Source organism: Pempheris klunzingeri, chromosome 11, assembly GCF_042242105.1.
Source record: "Pempheris klunzingeri isolate RE-2024b chromosome 11, fPemKlu1.hap1, whole genome shotgun sequence".
Classification (NCBI taxonomy): domain Eukaryota; kingdom Metazoa; phylum Chordata; class Actinopteri; order Acropomatiformes; family Pempheridae; genus Pempheris; species Pempheris klunzingeri.
Window position 1 is genome coordinate 4,643,105 of NC_092022.1, and position 12,648 is coordinate 4,655,752.

The 12,648-nt window shown below is 43.0% G+C and overlaps 1 protein-coding gene across 1 annotated transcript in view; it reads right to left on the reverse strand.

Moving 5' to 3' along the window:
* Nucleotides 1–12,648, reverse strand: part of agrn (agrin) — a 233,982-nt gene that overhangs the window by 4,332 nt on the left and 217,002 nt on the right. Inside the window, exons 31-35 of the mRNA XM_070839320.1 lie at nt 11,176–11,292; nt 8,518–8,701; nt 7,530–7,617; nt 2,631–2,855; nt 1,194–1,297 (exon numbers count right to left, since the gene is read on the reverse strand). Of these exons, the coding sequence (XP_070695421.1) occupies nt 1,194–1,297; nt 2,631–2,855; nt 7,530–7,617; nt 8,518–8,701; nt 11,176–11,292 (718 nt within the window). The remainder of the gene's footprint in view (nt 1–1,193; nt 1,298–2,630; nt 2,856–7,529; nt 7,618–8,517; nt 8,702–11,175; nt 11,293–12,648) is intronic.

Sequence of the window (12,648 nt, forward strand, 5' to 3'; positions counted from 1 at the left end):
TGGCTCGCTCCTTTTTCCTTTTGATGATGTTTTGAGCCTCTCTTTTGAGCCAGCAAATCCAAAGTAGTAATTAGTGTCTTTCTATTGTCTAAATCTGCATTAAATGTCTTTATTCAGAACTTCGTGTCTTTACTGGAAGGCTGACCTTAGTTTTTGATGTTTTACCTGGCTGCCGTCCCTGCTCTTTCTCTGCGCATCCCTCTTATCTACACTGCCAGAATCCTCCTGTCTTTTTTCGCTTCATGTTAGTCCAACTCCCCCCCCCCCCCCTACATTCCCCATCTCTCTTTCTCTTCCCTGTTTTCCCTTTTTTAATCTGTTGGGCTGGGAGTTCATATCCCCATCGAGCTCTTTACATCCCCTGTCCCTGCCCCCTTTAATCGGATTGCGCGCCTCCGAATCGGGGATCGGCAGGGCTAATTTCATGCGAGTTACAGATGAATTAATGATGTACAGTGAAAGGGGGATTTAAAAAGGAGAAGGGCTCTCGATGGGAGGGCTGCGTGAGGATTATGTAGTCTTGCTGCAGGGCTCGCTCAGCACCTGTTCCAGAGCACTGCCTCCCTGTGTGTGTTTGTATACGTGTACGCGAGTATACAAGCGCACCTCTACACGCAGCGAGTCTCTTAAATGTCACTCATGCTGCTTCTCCACTCAAACCTGCCTCTTTGCTGCCTTGCGTGGTGCATTTTAAAGAACAGTCTCACTTTATTTCGCAAAACCGTCTTCAGTGTTATTTCCTCAGAATGTTCAATCCCACCGTGCTGTGTGTGTTCTTTCAGAAGCGATTTCTCTGAGCCCAAGTTCAGACCAAATTGAACTCGAGGTAGATAACAGGCTGACTTTGGTCATTTTCTATTCAGGAGAGCAGACAACTTTTGAATTTGTCAGATAGCCTTTCATTTCTCGACTCAATACCTGAAAAGGCTTGGACGGTTTTTTTTTTTTTTTCGCCCTAACTGCAATCTTTTTTCCCTGCAAGAGACTTTGCTTATCCTCTGCAATGCCAATGAGTTCATTGCTCATTTCTGGCAGCCTTCTACCAGTGGCCAGGATGAATGAGTACTACAGAATTACAAGTATTCCCCTGAGTTGATGTATGGCATTTGTGGACGCATTTTCTGCACATTTAGTGTGAATGACGTTCTTCTTTTTTTTTTTTTTTTTTTTTTTTAACATGTGTGGGCACCTACCCAACCAGAGTGCTCCGTCTGTGTCCAGCTGCGTTGCTGCCAAAGGCGACGAACCTGTTACTGCAGCCTCATTGCCAACCTGTAGAGAGCCGTCTCTAAGTGCTCTGAGGAGGAGAAAGAAAGAAAAACAGTGAGATGCAGTTGGAAGTCAGTCTGATGCATGCATGTCATACTGAATAGCTGTAAATAGCAGTTCCATTTAATCTAAAGCACTGAAACTCCATTGCTCCACTGCCAGCACACTAAGCACTCCCATAACTGCCTTTGCCAAGCAGTGTTCTAAATGTGCCTGTCTACCAGCTAACAGATGCCGGTGCAGCACCATTCATTGTAGGTGGCTCCACGCTACGCATTAGCACACACTTAAGGATTGTGATGACGGGGCTAATTCAAAGCCACTAAAGTGGGTTTCCTACAGAGAGAGTGTCATTAAAGACAAGCCACAAACACAGATATCTATGTAAGTATGTGAGCTGTATGCCTCATGCTGCGATTTACACCACCATCAACATCCAAATTATGTCATCTTCCAGCGACTCATGTGGTCTCCCTGTAAGCCTGGGATGAGATTTGGCCAAATCCCTGTTTGAAATGGATGCAGCTGCTTTTTGAGGTTCGATTATTCTTGTCCTACATGATTAAACCAATCTAATTATCCCCCATACTTCCATCCACAGCCATGTCGAAAGTAAAATGTTCTGCAGAGATCTCGTGGAAAAGGTGTTAAGTGGTTCATTTTCAAAGTTCAGGCAGTTAATTTGTTTCTAATGAAGGGATCCATTAATGTGACATCACTGTGTACTATTAAATGTATTGGTGCTTTGTTTTTGTTCTACATCTGGAATGATTGTCCATGTCCTAAACTAAAACCTGTGTTACTGTGTGTCTAATTAATGGGTTATTATTTATGTATGTACATAGTGTAGACACATGCTGTGGGTGTACAAGTATGTACTAAATGTCTAATGGACCATTAAGGGTAGCCTAGCAAGTTAATCCATCCATGTTTGTCTGCATACATGAAATCTTTAGGGTCAATGTATGTGATGTAGTATCTGTAGTGTATGTACACAGTGTCTCTTTTAATTAATATGCTGTTAGAAGTTTTTTTCATTTATTTACTGGGTACATTTCCTATAATGTGACAAAATGTATTGGGATGTTGCCCACGTCTTCTTTTTTGAACATTCATTCATGTGTCTAAGCAATTTGATGCGCAATGCGTCATACTCATGCATGACCAGGCATGAAAATAACCTTAATCTGAAACTAATCAGAGTCATCTCAGTGCAAGGGATCACCGTGTAGCAGATGATTCATGCAAGAGATCACACAGTTTGCAGCAACACAAATACAATATGGATTAAGTCTAATCCTGGTCTAACTGTAAAAGCTTTCAGTTCTGATCCCCCAGCTACCTGCCATCTCTCATCTTACCTGCTGGCCTTTATGCGTATCCAGCGGTTAGTGTCGACACGCACCGAGGAGCGCAGCACCACGGGCTTGGAGCCCAAGTCGTACGTCATCTGGATGTGTCCGTCCACGATGGCGAGGGCGATGTAGTCAGAGCGCTCCACGCCCTTCCCGCTCCACAGCACCAGGCCCTGGGTCGCCTCTGTCCGAATGCTCAACTCGAATTTGTTCACCAGCAGAGCTTTCTCACTAGGAGAACAGAAAATACATTAGTTAGCCTTTGATCTAATTCGTCAAAGCCAGTTCTAATCTTTGGCGTAGCTGAAGCAGTTGGTGCTTGTGTCATTTGCAGTTGCATATATGAAGCAAGGGACCTCTGCTGTTTTCTTGAGGGTACACTACATATAATCCAAGCATGACGTATGATTCTGTGTGCCTGCACATGTAACCAGACAGCTTTGTGGCTCTGTCTCAGCAGCCTCATACCAACAGAGTTGCAGTGATTTTTACAGTTGCAGACTGAGTTTAGGAGTAGCAGGGGGCTGTTTTGCTATTAGCTTTCCTACATCCTACTGAGCCTGAACCGCATTGCCTCTCAGTGCTTCCTGTGTTGCTTTGTGTGCGTGTTTGTGTGAGTGTATGTGTGTTAAGGCAGCTGTTTGATCTCCAGTCTCTTGACTGCTACAGCTGTGGGAGTGATTCAAATGCAAAGACGGGGCGTCTTCCACCTATTCTTAAGAGGCACTGTATGTCACTGTCACCGATGTGTGAGGAAAATTCACACAGCGATGTGCCTCTACTGTATGTGCACACACAAACACCATCCCACATCCACTCCTGCATACCAACACACTCACAGTCCCTCTGTTCTTTGTGAGTCCGGCAGAGATATAGTAGACAACCAGAGAATAATGTCTTGAATTAGCTTGCGTGCGCGCACGATTGTGTGTGCACGTCATCAATCAGCATCTGTGCAATTGTCTGCACATCTGCCAAATGGATCTATTTCCACCTTCTTCAAAGGGTATTTAAACACAAAGACACAGACAAGGTGAGGACACGTACAACAAAGAACCAATGACACGTGGGTAAAAACACAACAGTACAGAGCTACAGACAAAAATTAGACAAGACAGACAACAAGACAAAGGAGGCAGCATACCAAGCAAAGAGGCTCATGGGGAATACAAACAGGACAGGAAATGGAAGGGACAATGGGGGACTGAGTATAGCAATGTCTCCTTACACTGTAAGAAGTATTTTCTCATTTTCTCTGAGTTTTTCCTTTTCATTAGTGAGCAAGAGCAAAAAGAGAATGGAAGTGACGGGATGATAGTTTATTGATTGTTGGCAACTTCGACAGCTCAGGCCAACAATAACGCTGCTTCACCTCAGCAGAAATGGGGAAAGAATCCAGAATCAAATCTGATTTTCTCCTTTTCAAAACATGCTTAGGTTGGAAACTTTGACCCCCTTGATTAACTAAATCCGCTGAGATAAACAGGAACAAAAAGTATGATTTAAGAGCGTCATTTCTCTTTCAGAGAGAGAGAGAGAGAGAGAGAGAGAGAGAAAAACAGCTCAGTGAACCCTCTCCTGGCAAACCCTCAAAGAGCTTACAGAGCCCAATAAATCTCCATCGGAGCGGCTTGTCAGTGATAAGGTCAAGGTTATTAAAAGTGCTGAATATATCATGAATAAAACAACGCCGGCACACAGCCCTCTAAATCTCATACACACCACTGACTTCATAGATTTCTGGTGTGTTGCTGTTTCTTTTTGTAAATACAGGGATTTTATCTACTCCTAATACTGTGTGTGCTCACATCCTCAGAAGGCTTCCCTGAGTGCTGTCCTCCGTTTAAACTCTAGGTGGCAGTAGTGGTTAGAATAATAACTGGCCATCAGGGAGGACAGCGGCTGCAAGGGGGCTGCAGCTCTGGCTGGTTTTGCGCCTTTATGAGGGCTCTGAACTTCAGAATTAATTGAGGCACATGCACAGGCGCTTTGTGATTCGTATCGGTAACTCTTTCTCGATAATGGAAACAATGTTGTCTCTGCAGAGGAGGGTTTAGCCCTGTGAGAGGTCAGGGAGGGGTTGTCTTGAGAGAAGGGGGGCATGAGGAGGCGAGAGGCGAGTGGACAGCACCAAAGTCTAAAAGCTTTTGAGAGACTCACCTCTGGTCAGATGGGTTCTCCAGAGATTCAGGACTTAAGGGAGCAGGGGAGAAAGTCAACGGCATGCAGTGTAAGCGCAAGAGGCCAGAAGGAAAGAAGGAGGGAGGGAAGGAAGGAAGGAAGGATGTTGTGAGTCCATGCGTGACTCACAGAGGTCTGGTTTAGACCTGGAGCTGCAAAAAGCATAACTTATCTGATCTAGTACAATATCGACCATATAAACAGTCGATAACAACTGTTGTGTGATCACAGAGAGTGTGTGGCTTAGCCCTGATCACACCACAACCATAAAAGGAGGTTCTCAAAGGAACTGGTCAGATCAGCGTGGATGACTAATGCACCAAAATGCCCTGGGATGAGGCTTCTTTTTTTCTTTTTTAAACGGGAGCATCAAGATTAAGTACATTCATGGTCAGTGTCCAGACTGTCACAAAGGCTACTTTACATCAGCGTTCAATTATTGAACAACTCCTTTATATTTATGGCCCCGCACGCCACAGTGTAGCGGCAATTACCTTCTGTCTAGAGATGGAGGCGATGAATGAGAAAAATTGGGCAATTGTCAAAAAATGGGGTCAAGCACCATATCAGTTGAGTAGAGTCATGGCCAGTTATGATTTGTCACTGAAATAATGGGGCTTGAGCAAATCGACCGGAGTTTTCAGATATGGGCAGAGAGGTGAAGGAGGAGCTATTTCAAAGGGTGCTCTAAATAGTAACAGGAACATTAACCCAAGGTGAGCAGCTGACATTTTGGCCTCAGCCAGCTCTTAATGGCCTCTCGAGAAAGTATTCATTTCTTTTACAAAATCAAATCGTGTTGAGTTGATCTGCACGCCTTCAGAGTACTGTGCCAGGGCTCTGGTTTGCTTAGATTCAGGCACATTGTGGCTCTTAGCAAATGTGACATCCATTAAACTTTTGACAGTCTGGCTCCAAGGACCACTGTCCCCTCCTGCTAAGTGAGATTGATGCCCATGGCTACACACTGTGGAGAGATCTCAATTGGAGGTCTAATCTACAAAGGGAGACAAATCTGTGATTAACATGTCACTGCCTCTCTGTACAGCGGACTCCGTAATTATTCACAATTACAGTTAGAGATCTGGCAAAAACGAAATGACAGAAGCCCTGGCATGGATTGGAACTCTGGGCCGAATCCAGGCGGCTTAATTTGAGCTGAATTCTGCTTCGACACTTTGTGAGATTTTTTAAAAAGAGGTTACTTACCGAGCTAATGAGCAGGAAGAAAAACCCTTAATGGCTAAGTCATGACCGAGGGCTTTCCTAAGCAGAAACTCTACAGGCACCAGAACTAGGTTAAGGGGTATTTACTACGGCCTCCTCTTGTAGTTTTCAAGGGGTCTCATTCATTCGCAATATAACAGATAATGCCATTCAGTGTAAAGTGCATGGCAATTCATTTTGTTTAGGAATGAGTTACAACCATGCATAAAATATTGCACATTCTTGGTACAGCAATTCATTTTCTCTCAGGGTTGAGCACAATGCTTATCATGCACACATTCATGCTTCCCTTTGCACTGGAAAAAAAAAGAGAAGATCTAATGACTGCAAAATGTATTCAAAATAATGCAATCTTTCAAATCAAATCATGGGTATGGAGTCTGAATGTAAAATCTTACTTTAACGGTTAAGATGATCTCTGTGTGGAATTTATGACAGAAAAATGTGCTTTAACCTCTTCAAGTGGGTTAACTATCAAAAATGGCCTTTTTTTTGTTGCTGTTAGTTGGGCTTGATTCGAAGCTGGGCGAACACCCAGTCACAAAGTCTACTTACTCTGGGATCTCATTGGTCAGTTGGCTTGAGTGAAAAGGAAAGACAGTGAAGGACATTTATATGAGACAAGACACGTGCGGACAACGACAAGGACGGTCAGACTGAGGGGCGGGACAAAGGGGGCGCAAACCCCAGCGCCTAGATCGTGGACAAACAGCACAGAAACACATAAAGACACACACATATCCGACAGAGCTCTCCAGCCAGTTGTTTCTGAGTGAGTGTGAGTTGTGCTTCTCCATGGGAGTGTGATGATCTGCAGACTGTGGCCTGGTTTTCGCACCTCTGAGTGTTTGTGTGAAGAGCCGTGAGACGAGGATATAGAGCCGTATGCTTGATGTCTCTTCAGGTTCGTCACATAAACATTTTTGTTTGTGCCAACCTGGAGGCACACTCTTGCCAACCTTGTAGATAGATGGAGTAAAAATGTCTCATCAGCTGCCTAAAGGGACACGATTTCTTGTTTTTTTTTTTTTTTTATACACCCGCACCAGAAAGCATTTTACACTTGCGTCATCAGCTTTTTCCCTTCAGAGTACAAAAAAAAATCTTAGGCCACGTTTTCCGAAGAGCGGTTGCACACACGTTCACAATGGGATAAAAAGTTGAATCATACATGCGTGCTTATTGTCCAGTGTGTGTTAAGCAGCAGACCACAGAGCGAACAGAGCACACTCAGGGCAAAACTGTGATTGTTAACCGTCTTGCTAATTAGTGAAATCCTGTCAAAAGTGGAGCGGGACTGCTATGGACAGGCGGGATGAGCTATTAGCCAAGTGCCTAGTTCACCCTGAAGCCCTCACACTGATGATATCATCAACACGGCTTACCAAGGGAGGGGATGGATGGACCGGGGGGGGGATATTTGGCTATCAGCTATTACAATGGAGAAGTTAGATGAAGCTTAATAGATGAGGATGATCCTTTTGTCCTCTTCCTTACCTCTTTGTAACGGCGTTGTGGTACTCGATGAACGTCCGCCCATCAAAAGCGATGGCCTCGGTCTCTCCGGCAGATTTTTCGTAGATGGCTGTAGAAGAGGGGAAGGGTTGGGGGAGAGGAGAGGAGAGGAGAGGATTGTTCAGGATGAGATCACACCAATCAATAAGACAGAGGGTTCAGTTATCAGAGCTGAAGGCAATGGAGTGTGAGCAAATACGGCAGGGGGGAGGGTTGGTGCATTTGTAGTTTTAATTAACGTGAAAGGGACAGCCGGCCACACGCACAAGGTTAATGGCGAAGGCAGTGCCCGAGTATGTAAGATAGATCGGGCCAGAGTGAGAGCATGTCTGGCAGAGTGACATGAAGATGATGAAAGGGATGTGCAACTCTTGAAAAGAGCATGCCATGAATATTCAATTGACCCATTTCATCATTTTCATAATTGCTGCTTAAGTTTGATATCAATACATAATAACCCCAACATAAAAGAGACATCACATGTCAAATATGGACATTGCTACCTTGCCTACACAGAACACAATGGAAACAAAGGTCTTATTGGCTGAAAGAAATTAGCACTGTAGTTCACCTCCCATTGAGGCAGGCCAAGAACAAGCTGTGTTACATAAAATATCAGTGATTTGAGTCCCACTCACACTACGCCTTAAAAGCAGCCAAAATGCTGCCATGGATCCTTTTAGAGTGAAACCAAATAATGTTGGATGAGATAACAGAACAATTTGTACAATTACAGGGGTTCGTTGCAATTTTATCACTGCCATGATAAGGAGATCTCAAGCCAGCAATTATTTCTAGCCATTAGCTTACAGTATGATACTTACAATACATGCCAACGAATGTGTTTAAATATCAAGATCGTCTGTGGCTCTACGATTTGAAGGAGGATAGGAAGGAAAGTGTAATATGGCGGTATATGGTGTAATAACATGGAGGATAGGAGATAACAACGATGGCCACAGATACTCACTGTTCTGACAGTGTCCCCCTGAGAAACCACTGAGGCAAGCGCACTCGTAGTCGTCCAGCTGGGGGTTGCAGCGGCCGCCGTTGTGGCATATCTCCTGGGAACACGGGTGCTCCTGGAACATGGCTACGTTGCTGGAGCGCAAGGCGTTCTCTTCTTTGAGGATGGGGGTGCCCATCAGAATGATCTGGGAGCAGGAAACACAGGGTTAAAGGGACACTCCGAGGATTCTTCTCTTACTTAAGCTACACAGCGAAAGTCGGCGCACTAGTTTATTACGACTCAGCCTGTGAAAACATTTCTGATGTTGGAAACTACACATTCACATAACAGAAGAGTTGTGAAGGACTAAAATGCTATTGGTTGCAGGGGAAATGTGAACATTTTGAAGCTTGTCGGATACTATAAACTACAAGTCAGGACATCTCAGCATCTTTGGTTTTGATCCTTGTTGTTAATTTGTCACTTGTGAGTCCCTCAACTTTGTGGAAGTGCAATACTAAATCACTGGATAAATCCCCTCTTTAAATACCATGAAAACTTAGTTTCACACCGTAAGTACTTATCTTTAAAATCAAACATTCATTAATATGCAACAACTGAAGTTAAAGTTTGGGAGAAAAAAAATCCCTTATGTTTTTTACAGGGCTTCTGTGATGGGTTGCCTGGCAACGTAAGCAAACAGCCCTGCAGCTTTCATCACATTTTAATATAAATGCTGCTAAACTATTATTTGTGTGTGATTAGTGAGGAAAGCAAGGGCAAAAACAGGAATATGGAAAACAGTTTGGAACTGTTCTAACTTTGGCAGAAAAGTGCAGACTGATCACTCATACTGAGAGGATGATAAAGGAAATACACAATTAGAGTTTATGATACATACTCAAGTAACATTAAGGTTGAAAGCAGACATAAAGTCCCTAGAAGCTCAATTTGAACGTCTATTTGAACATTTTAAAGCCTAGTTGTAAAATGCAGGCTAGATTTTTCTGTTCCTTTTGGGACCAACCCACTGTGTTTGTAAGCTTAGATTGTTAAATCAGTATAATCTCATAAATCACTTATTATCACCTATTTTCATAGACCTGCGTTAATTCTTGTCACGGTTTTACATCTCTCGCCTCTGTTTCATTGCCTTTGTTGTTACATTTATCTGATTTAATTTTCTCTAATTTTCTTAGCACTCGAAAACAATGCTAATAACAATAATGACAATAATAACACTTGAAAATAACAATTTGTTACCACTCTTGGTTGTTGCCCAAAGAAATTCATCAAGTTATGGTGCTTTCTGTTTCATGCTAAATGATTATAAAACCTAATTATCACATCAATTAACACACTCTGAGACAAAACAACTGCATGCAGCGATACTGTAGATTGTTCTTCCTCTAAAAATGAATTCCACACTGTCGCCACACCGGAAAATGCCTCAGAAAGTAAGTGTTGATACAATGCACATGTTAAACAGGACATCAAACTGAGAGTACATCCCGTCTTCCTCGTAATTAACTATTCCCTACAGGCCAAGTAAGACAAACGCCACATTTAGCTTTTGATTTTGCTCGAAACTGTCAAGGGAAAGTTTGCAGAGGAGAACTAATGACAAGTTTGCACAAACAGTAACATCCTGCCTTTGTTCTACTGGGTTATTTTTGGCACTGAGAGATGAGCTTTTTGCTGGAGAGTTGAGGAGAAAAAAAACTGGAAGGCTGTCAGAGAAAGATCTGAGAGTAACGAAAGGGAGGGACTTCAAAATGTGAATTCTATTATTAGCGCACGCTAATCCAAATGAGCAGAGTCACTGCCCATCACAGTGTGAACTTAGAATGGAAAAGTACTAATATGGGGGTCTGTAGTGTGACAGCTGGACAGCTAATATTTGCTACTGTATATCTGAGGGGACAAGGGCCCAGAGTCATTAAAATAACATGCACATACCACTAATATAGAATATATAGTATAGAACATATAGTACACAGTGGTGGAATCCATAAGCAGAGCTAATGACACTTTACTCCTTCAAGAAACAGACATTTACATTTAGAAATAAATGAAAGGGATGTGCAACTCTTGAAAAGAGCATGCCATGAATATTCAATTGACCCATTTCATCATTTTCATAATTGCTGCTTAAGTTTGATATCAATACATAATAACCCCAACATAAAAGAGACATCACATGTCAAATATGGACATTGCTACCTTGCCTACACAGAACACAATGGAAACAAAGGTCTTATTGGCTGAAAGAAATTAGCACTGTAGTTCACCTCCCATTGAGGCAGGCCAAGAACAAGCTGTGTTACATGTCAGAGAAAGATCTGAGAGTAACGAAAGGGAGGGACTTCAAAATGTGAATTCTATTATTAGCGCACGCTAATCCAAATGAGCAGAGTCACTGCCCATCACAGTGTGAACTTAGAATGGAAAAGTACTAATATGGGGGTCTGTAGTGTGACAGCTGGACAGCTAATATTTGCTACTGTATATCTGAGGGGACAAGGGCCCAGAGTCATTAAAATAACATGCACATACCACTAATATAGAATATATAGTATAGAACATATAGTACACAGTGGTGGAATCCATAAGCAGAGCTAATGACACTTTACTCCTTCAAGAAACAGACATTTACATTTAGAAATAGTAAACATTTACCTTTTGGATTGTTCCCTTGAAGCCATCAGTGAGAGCAGCGACTCTTGCTAGTTGGCTGTAGTCGGGAGCTCCACCGACAAAAAGAGACTCTTTCAGGTTAAGATCTACGTGCAGGTTCTGATGAGACAGGACAAGAGGCATCAACTGGTGAGCGAGAGCTGTGCCAACTGCAAAAAAAAACTCCATAGGCATCTTTAAAAACTTTTCAAGCAATTTCACTCTGGGGTTTTAATGGTTAAATGGTTTTACTTTACTGAGTTATATGTTTGTGTCCAGGGAGCGTGAAATAAGTTGCATCTTCTTAGTTGAGATATAAAGAGCGAGATAAATAAACCGCATTTGCAGACATATTGCAGTCATATAGATTGTTAAAAAAAAAAAAGATGTATCCATATTGTAGACGGCAGATGCTTTAACTGCACTTCATCGCCCACTTTTCACATCAATACACTTGATACATTACCATGTAATTGATTTCTATGTCTCTCAGAGAGAGTGGTCAATTATCCTCTATCTGTGAGACATAAAAAGAGACTACAAAGGGAAATCAGGACCAGGCTGGACTTGAGATATGGATGGTTCTTTACAGACATCTCTAATGAATGTCTGATCATAAGCACCGACCTTTCAAACAGTTGAGTGTGGAGACACATTAATTGTAATTCATTTGCGTGGCAGACGGCTATGAAATTCGATTCTTTCCACCAAACGTTCGGGACATTTGCTTTGCACTAGCAAGGTGCCGCTTTCTTCTTTTGCATGGAAGAGCCTGCCCACTTCAGCAGGAAGGAATTAATGATCTTTATTTTATGTAGAGCAGTAATTGCCAGAGGGGTAAAGTGGAGTTAATTGCTGGAAAAATGATGGAAGGGGCCAAATAAACAGGCTTTGTTCTAGCAAGCTGGCTCCGGCTCAGCTTTTATTTAGGATGAGATTTGGAGTGCAGGAGGCAGCGGTGCTTGGCTGAAGCCTGGGGCTGTGTCACTGCACCTTGAGCTGCTTCCAGCAGAGGCAGGGCGGGGACCTTGGCCAAAACTGCTGGACCCAGTTGTGGCTGCTGCCTCAAGGCCAAGCCAAAAGTTGTTATCAACTGCAGGGCAGAGTCGGCCACCTCAGGCTCTTTATGTAGACCTTACTGTTCTGCAACACTCAGTCAGTCTGCAGGTAACTGGGCTTTTTGATCTTGTTTGAGATGTTGTAACTTCATGATGCTGTGCTCAAGTGAGATATCATGCAATGAAACGGTGCATCCTGTTCTGTTCTGTCTTAAACAGGTAATAATCTGCACCTGGTGAGAGAGGACAGCTGGTTCTATGGAGTGATTTTTGCTCGGTGATGTTCAGTGAGTGTTGTTTGTGTTATGGGCGAGTGAGTGGGTGAACGAGTGAGCGACTGTATGATATCATGGAGGATTGTTCCTGTTTCCAAAAGAAGTGTGAGCAGATGACAAAAGAACAGCTCGGCTTGGCTTGG